Genomic DNA, 14,666 nt, shown 5'->3' with positions numbered 1-14,666 from the left:
AATGACACACACACATTTTATTACTTCTAGTCACTGGCTGCATGAAGTATGTCCTTAGCATATGTAATTTTTAGAGCTGGACAGAAACCAGTTAGTGGTATTCTTGTCAAACTTCCTCTTGCTCCATCCTACTCCACAAGCTACAGAGCATTATTTTTACCACTGTGTAAATACCAAGCGTACGTGAAAATCCCCTCTTGGCAAAAAAATACACTCTCAGCAAAGTCTTATTTAGAAGTTATCATAGGAAAGTCCAATAAACAAAGCAGGTGAAATCAAAATGACTCTTTTTCCAGATCTCTTGGTATAGTTTCAGTCACATTTCCTTATTTTCTGTTTTTCTCCTTTTCTGAATGTTAACACCTTAAAATGAACAAACCTTCTTGGTTAGTAATTTCCACAGTTTTCTTTATTAACCCTTGAGTTTCTTCAGGTTAGTGTTTTAAAATGAGAATTGCTTGTGATGTTTGGTCTGATATGAGAGAGAATGTAGACTCAGAGGCTGAAATAGTCACTCATTCTTATCTTTAGGTTGAAATTTTTAGCCTAGGAACTAGCATGTGAAGATCTGTGACAGACCTTCTCAAGGGCAAATTCAATTCTTGATGATTCTTTATTCTGGTACTTCTCATTACCTAGCTATGGAAAAACCTCTGCTAAACTAATAGCTGGATATTTAGATGGAAACCTTAACTACAAGGTATACAAAAGATCAGAGTTGCATTTGTATGAAAATTCTCAATGCAGTACAACACAAGTAGTTACTGGTAGAACAGGTTTAAACAAAATTTGAAGAAAAACATTTTGGCAACCACTAAACAATCGGACAAGAATTCAGAGATGCTGCAATTAGAAGCAATTATCATTATCACATGATTAGCACTAAAAAATTATGCCAAAACAATCTTTCAAGATTTTTGCATTGAACTCACAACTTTTGATGAGGTTACAACTTATTTTTTTAACAATACATTCAGTCTTGCTTCAAAAAGACTAAGTCAGTCCCATACATATGTTCGAAAGCTGTAATACATCTTGCTTTTCCTAGATCGATCTCTTCTTTCTGCCACAGAACTGGGGCTGGAGGGACTTTGGATAACTGCAGCTTGTGGCAGTTTTAAGATTAAAATTTTTAAGATCAAAGTCTAGAGCTTTAGTTTCATGAGAACGACTTGGGCTCAGCCACCTGCGTTGGTCAATGGGAAGGCAGCTGGGGGCACTGATCGCAAAGGAGAGAGAAGTGACGGCCCCACTCTCCCGAGTGGGAGAGAAAGCTCTTCTCATCAGAGCACAGGGGAGGAGAGAGAAGGATCCAAATTACAGCCTGAGACTCTGGGGCAGCAGGAGAGAGAGATGCCATGAAACTCATACAGGGCTTGGGATGGGATGGGATGGGGTGGGATGGGATCAAGTGAGAAAGCCACAGCATTGTCTCAAGCTGTACAAAAAGGTATCGCTGCATCAATTCTGTCTTTCCACCCAAACAGATCATGGTTAACACTCCTCAGCTTTGTTGAGTGAATGTAGATTCGGGAGAAAAAGGTTAGGGAGACCTAAAAGGCAAAAAATGTCCTTTCTTGGGTGGGAAAGAGATTGCTCTTAGGGAAGAAGACAGTGCGCCTTGAGGCAGACTTAGGGGAGATGATTTAGGAGAAGTCAGGGAATGGGTAGCTCTGGAGTACACAGAGGGCTCTGGGACAGCAGGGCTGGGAGATGTGGAGCCCAAGGGACAGGAGCTTGCTAGTGCAGAAGAGTCACTCCCAGCAAACATCTCTATCCACAAACCCAGGGCACTGATGCAGAACTGGCGCCCAGCCCTAGTTCTGGGTTTTGAGGTTTTTTTTTTTCTCTATGGAATATTGACTTATTAAGTTTTCGGTTTATACTGGCTTTTGGCCTTCTTCACAGCATGAATAGCCTAGCTCCAGCTCTCAGCCACTGAAGTTCTCAATGCCTTTTTCTGCTAATAAAAATATTTCCTTCCATGCATGTGAGAGCATGGCCAAGTGGCCACTTAACTAACTCTGGGAAAAAAACAGTACAAGCTTTTCTTAGTCCCTGACTGGAAGGCAAGTTTTTTTCCAGCTTTTTAACTCTTTTCTTAACCACACCAAATTTACCATGTGGTTTCTGAGGCACAGACATCAGAACTGGACTTAATTTCCCCCTAAAGTTCCAACTGACATCATATGCAGTGATAACACCACATCCCTGCTTCAGGGTGTGGATCCTCAAAATCAACGCAATTATTCTTGGGGGAAAAAAGAACTTGTGGAAGACATACATTTGTACCCAGCTGTAAGTTTTATTTGCTATATATTATTGCCATTTCTCCCTGATTTTAAGTTACTGAGAGGACAGCTGTAAACAACTATGTGTACTTGATTCCAGCCAGTATACGTTAGTGGAGATTTCAGAGAATATTTACCAAACATTTATTCTAGCACAAACCTGCAAGATCTATGTACAGAAGTCTGTCTTGCTGCTGTTCAAGCTGCTAATGGTGATATTCAAAGCTCTGAAAAGTTCTGATTTCTTTTTTTTGCATGCTACTGCTGTATTTATCATTCTCATCTCACGCTATCCTGTTCTCACCCACCACAACAATTACAGTCGGTAAGGATGTGCTTGTTAGCCGATTTAAATTCGAACACTTTATGCCAAACCCAGCATCAAATGAAATCACTGGCAAAACCCCCACTGACTTCACTGGGAATGAGACCAACCGGAGGAGCAAGGCTCCCGTGAGAGGCATGCGTTACTGTCATTCACATCCTGCTGAGTTTGTGAGAAACAGGACGAGATACGATTTGAAGGCCCTTCTACTTGTGTTTCATGTGACACACCACTTCTCTTTGTTTTGCAAAATCGTAAGAAAAGTTTTTTACTATCTGCAAGTAACAAACTGAAGAGGCTGGATGAGTCACTGGAGACGGTTTTGGGCCAGCTCGGCTCGCAGACTGCCAGTGTCAGGGAAAGTTCACCCAATTCTCCCCTTCCTGCTGCACAGCCGGTCCCAAAATAATGTGGCAGTGCTAAACATAGCGCCGCCGTGCTCTTTTAATAAACGACGATTGCTGCAGCGTGTACAAGCCACCACATTTGTCAAGATAAGCACATCAATATGGGATGTCATATTAGCCTAGACAAAGAGATTGAACCAGATAGCTTTGTCAAACACCAAGCAAAGGGGCTTATCCAAACTGACAAAGCAAGAAATTTAAAAGTTGAACCTACTGATCTAGTCTTAACTCATTCCATCCTCTCCTGCTTTGGAATAGTCTCAAACCAGTAAGTGAGCTCCTGTAAGTGATATAATAAATTCATTCCTAATCTGCAATAACAATATTCCTATCACTCCAAACCCCTCTGCTGCACTTCTCAAAAATTCTGTAATAGCTGTTAGTATGTTTCAGATGATTATACATATGACTCTTCATACCTTAGTGGACAGGGACTCTTGATAACGACATATGCACACAGGGTATAACTAACAGGCAAAATTAACAGGCGTAAGTAATTGCCATGTAGCCAAGTTACTGGTTATTCCTTGATCGCTTTTCTGTTACTCACACGTAAGGAAGTTCACTCTTAATCATAAGGCAACGGACAAAGATGCTGCAGTAGTGGGTCTCAATGCTTCATCTGTCTAAAATTTTTCATGACTTCAGGCAAATTCTTCAATTTCACATCTGAAATCAGGGACACAGCTGCCCTATATATTATGGTATACGTGAGACAGTGATACTGGTCATAAACAAAACTAGAAACATGGTTCACAAGATTACTTCATTGGTGAGAAATTATCCTGGTTTCTTTGGTATTCCTCACACATGGTTTTGTGTATGGGCTTCATCATCCTACATACGGCGGAGGCATAAGCTCTGGGGGTGGGGATATCAACAGAAATATTTTCCTTAAAATGTGTTTTCTCCTCAGAAAGACTTATGATCACCAAACTTATTTAAAACAAGACAGGTTTATCGGTGTGCGGGAGTAAAACTGGTAGTCAGACTTTTGCCACATCACTGGTGGTGTCCCTGTTGAGGTTCAGTATGCACACAAAACCCCACATTATGTGAGAAAATTCAGTTCTGCTTTGCACCACAGAGGTCTGGCTGAATCATGTCCTTTGGGGGAAGAAAAAGCCTTCAGGGAACTACAAGAGGCCAGGCATTTCTCTTTTGCCAGGGACCTGTAAGTTTGTAAGTTTAGCTTTTCGTTCAAACTTAGAGCCGTGTGGAGGACAAAGGAAGGATCCCCCTCACAGGGCAGCTGCTGCTGCTCGCAGCGGCAGGCTGCTCAGCCCCACACAGTTCCTCGGAGCTGGGAGCCACACGCTCCCCTTCTCCTCTGCCAGGCCCCACCGTGACCAGAGCTGAGAAAATACACTGAACGCGATCGTAGAAAGGGGGCGAGAAGGCTGTGAAGTTGATACTACCCTCTCTCAGGACTCCACCTTTAATAGACCCTAATGGGATCTTCCTCCCCTCAAAACTGAGAGAGAATGAAACCCAGGAAAATTTACATTCAACATTTTCAGAGGAGATTGAATACACTTTAAAATATTCAGGAACAATTCAAATGCAAATACGGCACAGTACTGTATTATTCATATTCTGCAACATTTTGCCTTAATGGTCTGATTGGAAGAAGATGTTTTCCAGTTTGTTTTCTGTAAGTTCAATAAACCGGGACTTTGAAACAACTGCCCAATATATGAGGTGCTATATTTTCTTTAAAAGAAAGCAGAGTTATGAAGTCAAAGGCAAATTCAGTGGTTTCTTATATAAAATACCTTTTCACTTCCTGAACATTGCCTGTAGCTTTGCTAATTTATTGCCATAAAAATATTGTTACTACTTAATGCACTAGTACTTTTGTCAATAGGCAGCTTTCCCCAAGGCATATTTGAGAATGCTCTGCTAATCAGAGTTGATGCAGTTATTCCAAAGCAGCCAGGTCTTTAGAAAAAGGTTCATGTTTAATTCTAGTATGGGTGAGTGTTGCCATTTCTTCAAAGCACAGTATTTTTAATTCACTGAATTCACTTCTGTAGCTGTCTAAAGCACTGACTACATTATCCAGCCCCAGACGCAGCTTGAACCAGTGTATTTCAAAGCAGCATTGCTGGCATCTTTACCTCTTAACATTTAACTTATGTGAAATATTCCTCATTTTGTAGTGGCAAGGATTAAACAAAGATTTAATCAGAACCACAAATCTGTGCTATATCATCAGCACAGAACTTAAAAAAATGTGGTTGGGTGTTTAAGCAGATACTCACTTGGATCTGATTTCTTGCTTTTCTGCATCTACTTGAACTCTTGAGATTATGACCTCAAACGCAGCTGAATTTTTAGTGTTTGTCTTCCAAGCACGCTGATAATCATGAACAGCACAGTGAGTGACAATGAGGTCACGTACACATACATATGTCACACTACAGTTTTATTCTCTCTAATAAATATTGAAATCTACATGAGTATAACTTTACTGAGGCTAAGCAAATCTTCTTAATTGGTGTGGGAGCTTTAAATGCATGTATGTTTTTAGTGATTTTTAATGTATTTGCAATTCTCTGCAGATGAAAAATTGAATAAAGTTCCTCAAGAAACAAGTCAGGCCATTTATTTCAATTAGAAACCGTAATGGAATTCCAGTAAACTATTAAATGTCACTTAATCTATATTCGAGATAAATAGACTACTTAATTTCTCTTGGCATGTTCCACAATGAGGTACCCTACTTGTCTTTATGTCGACAAAATTGGTGCTCCTCTGCTTTCCCTACCACAGTGACATTTAGTGACATTACTCCTGCTGAAACCCAGCATGGACATAATCTGTTTTGCAACAAGCCCTCCAAGGCAAGAAGTGTCTCCATATGGAGGTAAACGCTGTGCTTCCTCTGATCCGGCTGGTTCAGGTCAGTGCTGCGCTTTCCTTCGTTCATCTTCACTGCAACCCAGGGGGACTGCTCATTTTGGTGTCCTTCTGCCATCAGTTCATCCCCCAAAACTTCTACATGGCAAAAAAATATTAATGCTATTCCTACACTGGGCATAATTGAGTTCCTAATTAAGGACAGAATTACAACCATCAAGGATACTTTTTTAAAGCAGCTAGATGTTTTGAGATGACACAGATGTTTCACTTGACTCAGAGAGGTACCACAGGTTCTTGTTTGAAGGGCATTCAAGCCCACCACCTCCACAAGAAGTTTCTTAGATATATGAAACTTCTAAGGCTATCAGCCAGCAACAGCAGGCGTGAAACTAGAACAGAAGGCTTTTAGTATTAAGGAGCATTACCAACATGGAACAAAATCTGACTTCTGTAGAGCTCTCCTCAGTTACAGTTATATTCCTTGGTTTATACCTGAAAAATATATAAGATGCAATTTGAGGAGGTGAGGCCTTGTTCTAATTCTCCATGGAAATAATCGAGACGGCTTGTGATAATTCTCAGTGTCTAAAGTCGCCCGCACACATGGCTTCAATTCAAAGTTTGCACGTCTTTAAGAGATTTATATTAAGCTCTGCTAAGTAGTTGTTAGTCATTTCTGCTGACTGTAATCAAACTCAGTTAAACTAAAATTTACCATGCCAGTGCATTTCTATCCTTCCCTCTCTGTTGTTTCACCCTTCATCTGAAAGTACAGCAACAACACTGGAAGGACAGCAAAAGGATGCTTTTAACATCTCCACAGCCACATCCAATACTCATTTTTGATCTTTTGACACATCTACAGCTCAGGCAGCTAGCAAAAGGCTATAAACAAGACAGAGGAGCAGCACTTCCAGTTCTCAGGGACGTTTTCAAATAAAACTCCAAAATTGTCTGAGAACTACATAACTGAACACATGAAGTATTCTTCAGGAAACAAGTAAAATGCATATACATACATGCATACATACACACACGCACCCCAGCATGTTCCTCCATTCATAGATACTATTTTCCATTCATAGATATTAAGAGGAAAAGATGATGGCATTCTCCATGTAAACCATGGAGGGAAGCAGAAGGCTAGTTAGCAGCTCAGCAGCACCAGAAATGCAAATAGATGTCAAATAGGTCAGTGTCTAGTGCCCTGCTCCAGAATATCCACATGACCATCTGTAGATGGACGTGTGATAAATGTATACAAAAAACTTGACACAAACCTCAAGCTGATTCTTTAATCCTGTGCACAGCAGAGAATACATGCAGTTTCTTTTGACATGCAGAAGTCTGTACACTGCATATTCTATATAAAAAGTGTAACACAGGTTGCTTAAATTATATCCACAATTTTCTAAAGTTTGTCGTGGGTTTTTTTTTAAAAAGAGACACTGTTATAATATGGCTCTTTCCCAAATGAAAGAATGCAGTATTTCATTTTTCTTGCTCTAAACAACATCCAATGAATAACGTACAGTGACGTGATCTTTTGCTATTGCCTTTAAGCCATTTTGGAGATGGATTGCTACAGTGGGTGGCATTCAGAATAGCACATGTTGAGCAACAGAGACTCAAATCTTGCCAGCTTTATGGTTTCTTACAACATGCTACGATGTGAAGTGATTCACACTGAGGAGATGGAGAAAGTTTTTTGTATTACTGTAAAAAAATGATGTTATATGCATTTATCATCCAAAACAAATACATTGACACCACAGGCTGAAATAAAACTAGGAAAGTAAGTTTGGTTCCTCTTTCTATTTCAAAATATTGCATTTAGATTTAAACCAATTAAAGCTGAGTGACGCTTGCTGTGTAAGATGAGCTTGCCCTGACAGTTAATCCACACTATTATCAGACCCATCAAATTAAAATAAGGTGAGCTAGAGAAGAAATCAACGCCAAAGATTTGAATTTCCTTGATGTCATACGCTGGCGTCTTAGAAATTTTACAATTCCTAAGGAGGAGGTATAGAAGAAAGAAGGTAGAGGATCCGCTTGGTAAGACGGAATTGGTGACTATGAACATACACAAAATCAAAAGGAAGAAGTGAAACGTAGCTATGGAGGTGGGTAATGTGCTGCAGCTGCACTGATAAGGCAGAACTTCCATAGAAGTTCTTTTATATAAGACATGTAATGGTTAATTTCAGAAGGGTGTCAGTCCACTGATGTATCACTTCAAAGGGAGGGAAAAAAAAAATCTCTCCAAAATGATACAGTAACTTTTGGAAGATGCTGTAGTTAGCCTAGATGTTCATGGATGTTTTGTTAGATTTGGCTACTGTCCTATCAGATTTGATACACTGTCTCTGACAATGTCATCAGCCAGATGTTTCAGGAAAAGAGAACAAATAAATATCTCAGACCAGTCAACTGTGCTCTACTTGAGAAGTGACTAGTGGCTCTCTATCACCAAGCCATTAAAAAATTGGAGTCCTGAAACTTACTGTCCTATCAGTCTTATTATTTGCACTTCCACATTGTTATCCAAGTTGAATTTTACTCATTATCCTCACACCCAGGTTCCCTACAGTAGGTAACTCATTCTGTTTTAATTCCTCACATTTCTGTAAATGCAGACCTGCAGACTTCCCCATCACCTTGCTTCCATACCTTCATAAGCTTTTCAGAGGTAAAAAGTACCCACAAGTTGAAGGTCAACTGCAGCTGCTTAGTCCTTCTGAAAAACCAGACTTCACATCATTAAAGAAAAAACAGGCAACTTGGGCCATCAAACACCTTTGAAGCACTTCATTCTGAACTCTGAAGCAACCATGCATTATAATGCCTTATTTTCTTTCACAAATCATTTTCTCCTCCATGGTATTATCCATTTAATTCTATCGTTTCATTCATTCTGCATATGATGTTTTCAGCAGGAAACCTACAGAAAAGTTCAGACAAAACAATTTCTATCTTCCAAACCACATTAATCTTACGTTTTAACCTTTTCAAGAGATAAGAATTAGGTAAATATTGGGGTTTCATCAAACTGGAATGTACTCTTCCAAGACCTGCACTTTTCTGGCCTTTCAGCAGACCGTGTGTCCTGGAGATAGAACGACCTGTGCTGGAGCGGCTGATGAATAGTTTTGACATTCACCAGTCACTACTATCCTCCAGTAAATAAATCCAGGCAACAGACAGAGTTGTTCCCCGGCCAGATTACCACTTGCTTCACGAGCCATTTCGGCAACAGAAACTGACACTAAAATATGACCTTTAACAAAAGATGAGAGAAGCCATCACTCTCCAACACAATGGAAAAGTGTCACAGAAAAGAAAAATAAACAAACAAAACCCCAAACCATTAAGACCGTCCTGTCAATATCTGCCTTCACGCCTCAAACTAGACTGGACTAAAAGAACCGGTTAATGAAAAAAAAGAGGCAAAACCAAAACGCAGCGCACTGCTGCACCACCCTGTAAGTTCACATCAGGCCAACAAGCGTTGGTGGACCTGACCTGTGTTGGGTCCGCTCCTCTTCACACCTGGCTGGTGCTAAGTCCTGACCACGTTTCCCTCCGAAAATGCCAGCGGCACAGCTGGAGCCACTCGGCGCCAGCGCACGGCAGAGGTGGGACCGGGCCCTGCCAGACCCCCTCATCTCCAGCTGGATGCCACCCAACCGCTGCCTGCGGGAGGGCTCGTCCGGCTGCCACCACTGCCCCACCACCCCTGGGAGCCAGGGCCCCTCCTGGGGGCAGCGGCCGGCGGGGACCCCTCTTACCTTGTTGGAGTAGGGGGGTTTACTCAGGTTGATGCCGTCGCGGATGAGCTTGTCCCGGATCATGATCTTCAGCTTCAGCCTGGGGTAGGCGGCCAGCCCCCCGCCGCCGGCCGCCGGCCGCCCCCCGCCGGGGCGGTGTCGGGGGGCCGCCCCCCGCCGGGCCTCCTCCTGCCCCGCCACCCGGCGGGGGCAGCGCCCGGCGGCGGGGGGCGCCGGCCGCGGCGGCGGCGGCGGCGGCTGCGGCTCCAGGGTGAAGTACAGCCCCGCCGCCGTCTCGTCCGCCTCCTTCAGCCGCCGCACGGCTTCGTGGATCCGGCGCCGGTGGTGGGGCACGGCAACGCCGATGGCATCCAGGTCCGGGTCCCCGATCTGCTTGCAGACCTCCAGGTCGTCGTAGCCATTATCGACGAAGGACTCCGCGTACTGGGGGAGCTGCAGGGTCTTCAGCCACTCGTAGACTATGTTGGTGCACATGCTGGCTCCAAAATAATGATGACTGCAACTTTCAGCACCGAAGCCAGCCTCCCCCTTTCCACTCCTCGCCAAAGGAAATAAAAACACAAAACAAAAACTGCGATGCGACTAAAAGGTCTCAAAATCAAGGTCAGGAAATCAACATCCACCAGGAAAAAAAAAAAAAAAATCCTTAAAGCAGATCAGTAGGGCATCGCAAGCACTGCTGAACGAACCCCTCCTGTTTATTCCTCCTCCTGTTTTCCTACCACCAAGTACAGCCGCTTTCTGCCACCGGAGAGGGGAGGCTCGGACTACAGAGAAGCAAAATGTAAGGGTGCATCCCCTAAAATCCCAAGTCGCTGCTGCACAACATCCACCCACTTTCTCTGGAAGTAATTCGCAGTCGCTGTCTTTTTTTTCCCTCTTCCTTTCAGTGTTAGTTTCTGTTTCTGCTTCTGTCTCACCTTCCTGCGCTCTGTCGCATGATGAATCTGTTTACTATGTGTAGCTGCTTTGGTACACGATCATGTTGGGGGAAAACCGAGCGCAGGATCCCGCACCCTCGCCCAGCACAGGCAGGGGTGCCAGTGTGCAGTGCCCTCCTCTCCCGTACCTCTCCCGGCAGCGGGTGCACACGGCGGCTTTTGCTTTCCTTTTAAACGGGTCCTTTCGGATTAGCAGGAAAAAAGAAGGAAGAAAAAAAAAAAAGATAAGAATCCCACTCACTTTTCCGAGTTACTTTCCCAGTTCCCCTTCATCCCTGGGATGATGGTTAAATGCGCTTCGCCGGCAGCGAGCCCAGAAACTGCTTTCCAACCCCACTTTCTCCGCGCTGATGCCGGCGGTGCCCTCCTGCCCCTCCGGGGCACGCAGCCCTGCGCCCGGCGCGCACAACTTTCCCCGCTTTCCCTTATCCCTGCCGGCCCTCCCGCCGCTGCCCGCAGCCGCCCTCGGGAGGCGGCGGCGGCGGCGGGGCCGTGCGGGCAGCCGGCGCTCCGTGCATCCCCCGGCGGCGGCGGCGGCGGCTTGGCGGCGGATGAGCTGATCTGCGACAGGTCACTGGCGCTCCCCCCCGGCTCCCCCGACTGGTGGCGGTGCTTTCCCCTCCCTGGCAGCGCTACCCCGGAGCGGTGCTCCCCTCCCGGGTCCTCCTTCCTCCCCTACCCCCGAGGCGCCTGACGCGCCGCCAGCAGATTTCCTCCGGCTCCTCCCGGTGCTCCGGTGCGGCTTCTCCCCGCTCCTCCTCCGCGCCCGTCACCCCGCTGCCAGCCCCCTGCCCCGGCTCTCCCCAAGGCCTTTTCAACTTTCCCCGCTGGCGGCCCGCGGCCTCTGCCGCCGGCCGCCCCCCTGCCCGACCCGCCGGGGGCGCGGGGAGGCGGCGTGCGGCCGGCCGGGGGTAAGGCAGCCCGGCCGGGCAGCGGCGGGGGGCTGCCTCCGCTCCGCAAGCTATCCGGCGGGCTTGCCCGTCCCCGTTCCCCCCGGCAAGGGAGAGGCACCGCGCCGAGGGGACACGGCCCGGGGAGCTGCCCTCCAGCAACCTTGCGACAGCCGGACCGACGGCGGCGGCGGCTCCCCCGCGGGGGCACCCGAGGCCCCTTCGCGGCTGAAGGGCGACCCTTGGGGGGGGGCAGAGCGGGGCTGTCGGCGGGGGCGAGCGTCCCCCCGCGTCTCCGGGAAGCGGTGAGGGAAGGCGGGAGGCGCTGGCCCCGCTCTCCCACCCGCCGCCGCGGGCTGCCCGGGGCCGGCGGAGGCGCCGCACGCTGCCCGCCGCGCTCGCCCCGCAACGCCGGGCTCGCAGCGCCCCCGCCAGGCCGCCGCGGAAAGCGCCGCCCGGCCCGGCCCGGCCCGGCCCGGCCCCGCCGCCCCACCCGGCCCGGCGAGCGGCGGGGCCGGGGCGGCCGGGTCTCCCCGCTCCCCTTGCCGACCCCCAGGGGGGTGAGGCGTGGACCCCGCTGCCATTTTAATTTAAAACAGGTTGAGACTTGTTTTCTTATGCGAATCCCTCTCCCTCAGCAGACCCTTCAGCCCCGATGCGCGGGGTGCTGAGGGAGTCAGAGCATCTCGGGCTGGCCCTGCCTGTCGGGTCCCGTCAGAAGGGGCAAGGGCACGGGCAGGCGCAGGGGCAGGGGCAGGGACAGCCCTGCTTGGGCTGAGGGGGAGCTGGGGACCGATGGTGGGGGCACCCACCCTGCCTCCCCGCAGCACAGGGGTGCCGGAGGAGGGACACACTCCCTTTTGTAATTTGGTGGGGTTTATTTGTAACAGGTTTCCTGACGGACCTTTTTTAGCAGATAGGCCCACATTTGTCCTCGGGACTTCATGGTGGTTCACCACAGGATTACGTAGCATAGCAGCATTCTCACAAAAAGCATTACGTTGCAAGGTGTTTTGAAAAGGTTAGATAGATACTTACACGTGGTTAAAATGCAGCCTCTGGGTGTAAAGCCTAGAGATCAGAGATTCATGTGTTAAAAGGGGAGAAAGGGAGGAACAGCATTTTATTCCTTTTAAAATATCCTTCTTATTCCTTTTAAAATATCCTTCCATCTCTCTTCTTTTTCTGTATCTTGTTTTCCTTCCAGGCCACATAATATTTCAAATCTTCTTCTCAGGCCAGAGACAGAGATTGAAGCGGCAATTATCTTCTCTTCACAGACCTGGTGAAAGACAGACAACGCCAGAGAAATTAGCAAGGAGGTTCTGGGAACTGGAGCTGGAATTGATGGTGTGAGAGATAGACAGGAAAAACCGACTGGTACAGCCTGTAATCATCGGGCTTATTGACAGTACATACAGAATTATATCATTTTTATGTGTGTATTTTGGAAGGGTCTTGGAAGGCTTTTAAGGTATTGCAAATGTGATGATTCAGATGTGCTTGGTAAACTGCAGGTCTCCCACCTGTAAAAGGGTAGGATCCTTAGCTTCTGATGGGATGGCAGGAGGAGAAGTGGTGCATCCCCATGGGAGCGTGGAGTTTGGCACCAGGTTACAACATTGTGAAACTCTCCCTGGTTGTGTTTGGCATTGATTTTAGTTTCACAAAATGAGTTCACCTGGTAGCAAATACAGCAAAGTCTTACGTGACTTTGAAATACAGAAATAAACAACAACTAAAAAGGAAATATTATGTCCACCTTTAAAAAAGACAATCAGAAGTCCAGGGAACAAAGGACCGGTCCACCTCACATCAGTCCCTGGGAAAACTTTGGGGCAAGTCTTTGTGAAGACTTACATGAAGTTTGGGTAGGTATTTAGAAGGGGTGTTCCTCAGGGGCTGATACTGGGGCCAGCACTGTGCAACATCTTTACTGATGCTCTCAGTGACAAGATGGAGTGTATCCTCAGGAAGTTCCCAGACGATACCAAATTGGGAGGGGTAGTCAATATGTTGGGAAGCGAACCTGAGAGTGAAAAAGGAGGAAGGTCACAGAGTGGCGGAGCAGGAAATGGAGGCATGTTTTGAGTGATAACAGCAAACTTAGTTTGAAAACCTCCTTTATGTGCTTTTTATTAAGTGCAAAGTTATTATTAAAAATTATTAAATGCAAAAAAGTTAATTTCTGAGGCATTGAACTGTGGTTTCAATGCAGCTGAAACCTAAGAATGTGCTTGCTGATTGTAAGGCCCCACCTATCATGCGTATTATATCTACAGAACTATTAAATCAATAGGGTAGTATCACTCTGAACAGTATTTCTTACAGTAGTTGTAGATTAATTTCAGTGGTGGAATACAGACACTGTATTTCACCTTAAATTTAGCTTATCTCTGCAGTACACTATTTATACTTGTGTTATATACACATACTAATTAAGGTGTTTATATGTTGAAGATGGGAGAAGCTTTCCCTGAATGCATAGAATTTCCTGACATACGCTGGAAATAGGTTGCGCCTAAACAAAGAGCTGGAGCATGAGCAATTTGTAAATCAAAGGAGCACAAGCAGACAACTAATATGGGTGAGATAAAACACGAACAGGTAAGTCTGCCTTCAAGTTCCAGGATAAACAGAACAACGAACTATGATGAGTTAAAAAGTAAATATATTAGCGCCACACATCCTGGCTTCCTTCATCTAGTATCATACCCTGCTCTCATCATGCAAATAATCATCCTCTTTTCTAGGATTACCTAAGGCCGTGCACAGGCTGTGGAACGGTCTGTTGTCTCTGACCTTGCCAATGGACAACGTAAGAAAGGGTGAGCCTCCCAGAGGAAACCTGAACTGCGTTGTCCTAGGAGAGACACGCAGCATGTAATAAAGAATATTTTCTTACCTGTTATAAACAGGTGAGAAAAGGATACTTCTCCCCGCTTTCCATACTTTGTCATTCAAATAAAGACCACTTCTTTCCAAATTTATCTGAGCTTAAGTTAATCAATCCACAGTTTGATTGGAATTTATTTGAATTGCGTGGGCTATTGAATATTTGACACAATGGGCTTAATTTCTGAAGTGCTCAGTAGTACTGGATTGTCTCCAACATTTCCAAATTCAGTCTTGACTTTCTTTTTCAAATTCAGCAGA

At 45.8% G+C, this 14,666-nt stretch overlaps 1 protein-coding gene across 1 annotated transcript in view; it reads right to left on the bottom strand.

The window, feature by feature from the left end:
- Window positions 1-10,153, bottom strand: part of SASH1 (SAM and SH3 domain containing 1) — a 576,339-nt gene extending 566,186 nt beyond the window's left edge. Inside the window, exon 1 of the mRNA XM_050893069.1 lies at window positions 9,680-10,153. Within this exon, the coding sequence (XP_050749026.1) occupies window positions 9,680-10,153 (474 nt within the window). The remainder of the gene's footprint in view (window positions 1-9,679) is intronic.
- Window positions 10,154-14,666: the final 4,513 nt, after the last annotated feature.

Source organism: Gymnogyps californianus, chromosome 3 (assembly GCF_018139145.2).
Source record: "Gymnogyps californianus isolate 813 chromosome 3, ASM1813914v2, whole genome shotgun sequence".
NCBI classification, from domain to species: domain Eukaryota; kingdom Metazoa; phylum Chordata; class Aves; order Accipitriformes; family Cathartidae; genus Gymnogyps; species Gymnogyps californianus.
This window is presented reverse-complemented; position numbering and strand designations above follow the sequence as displayed.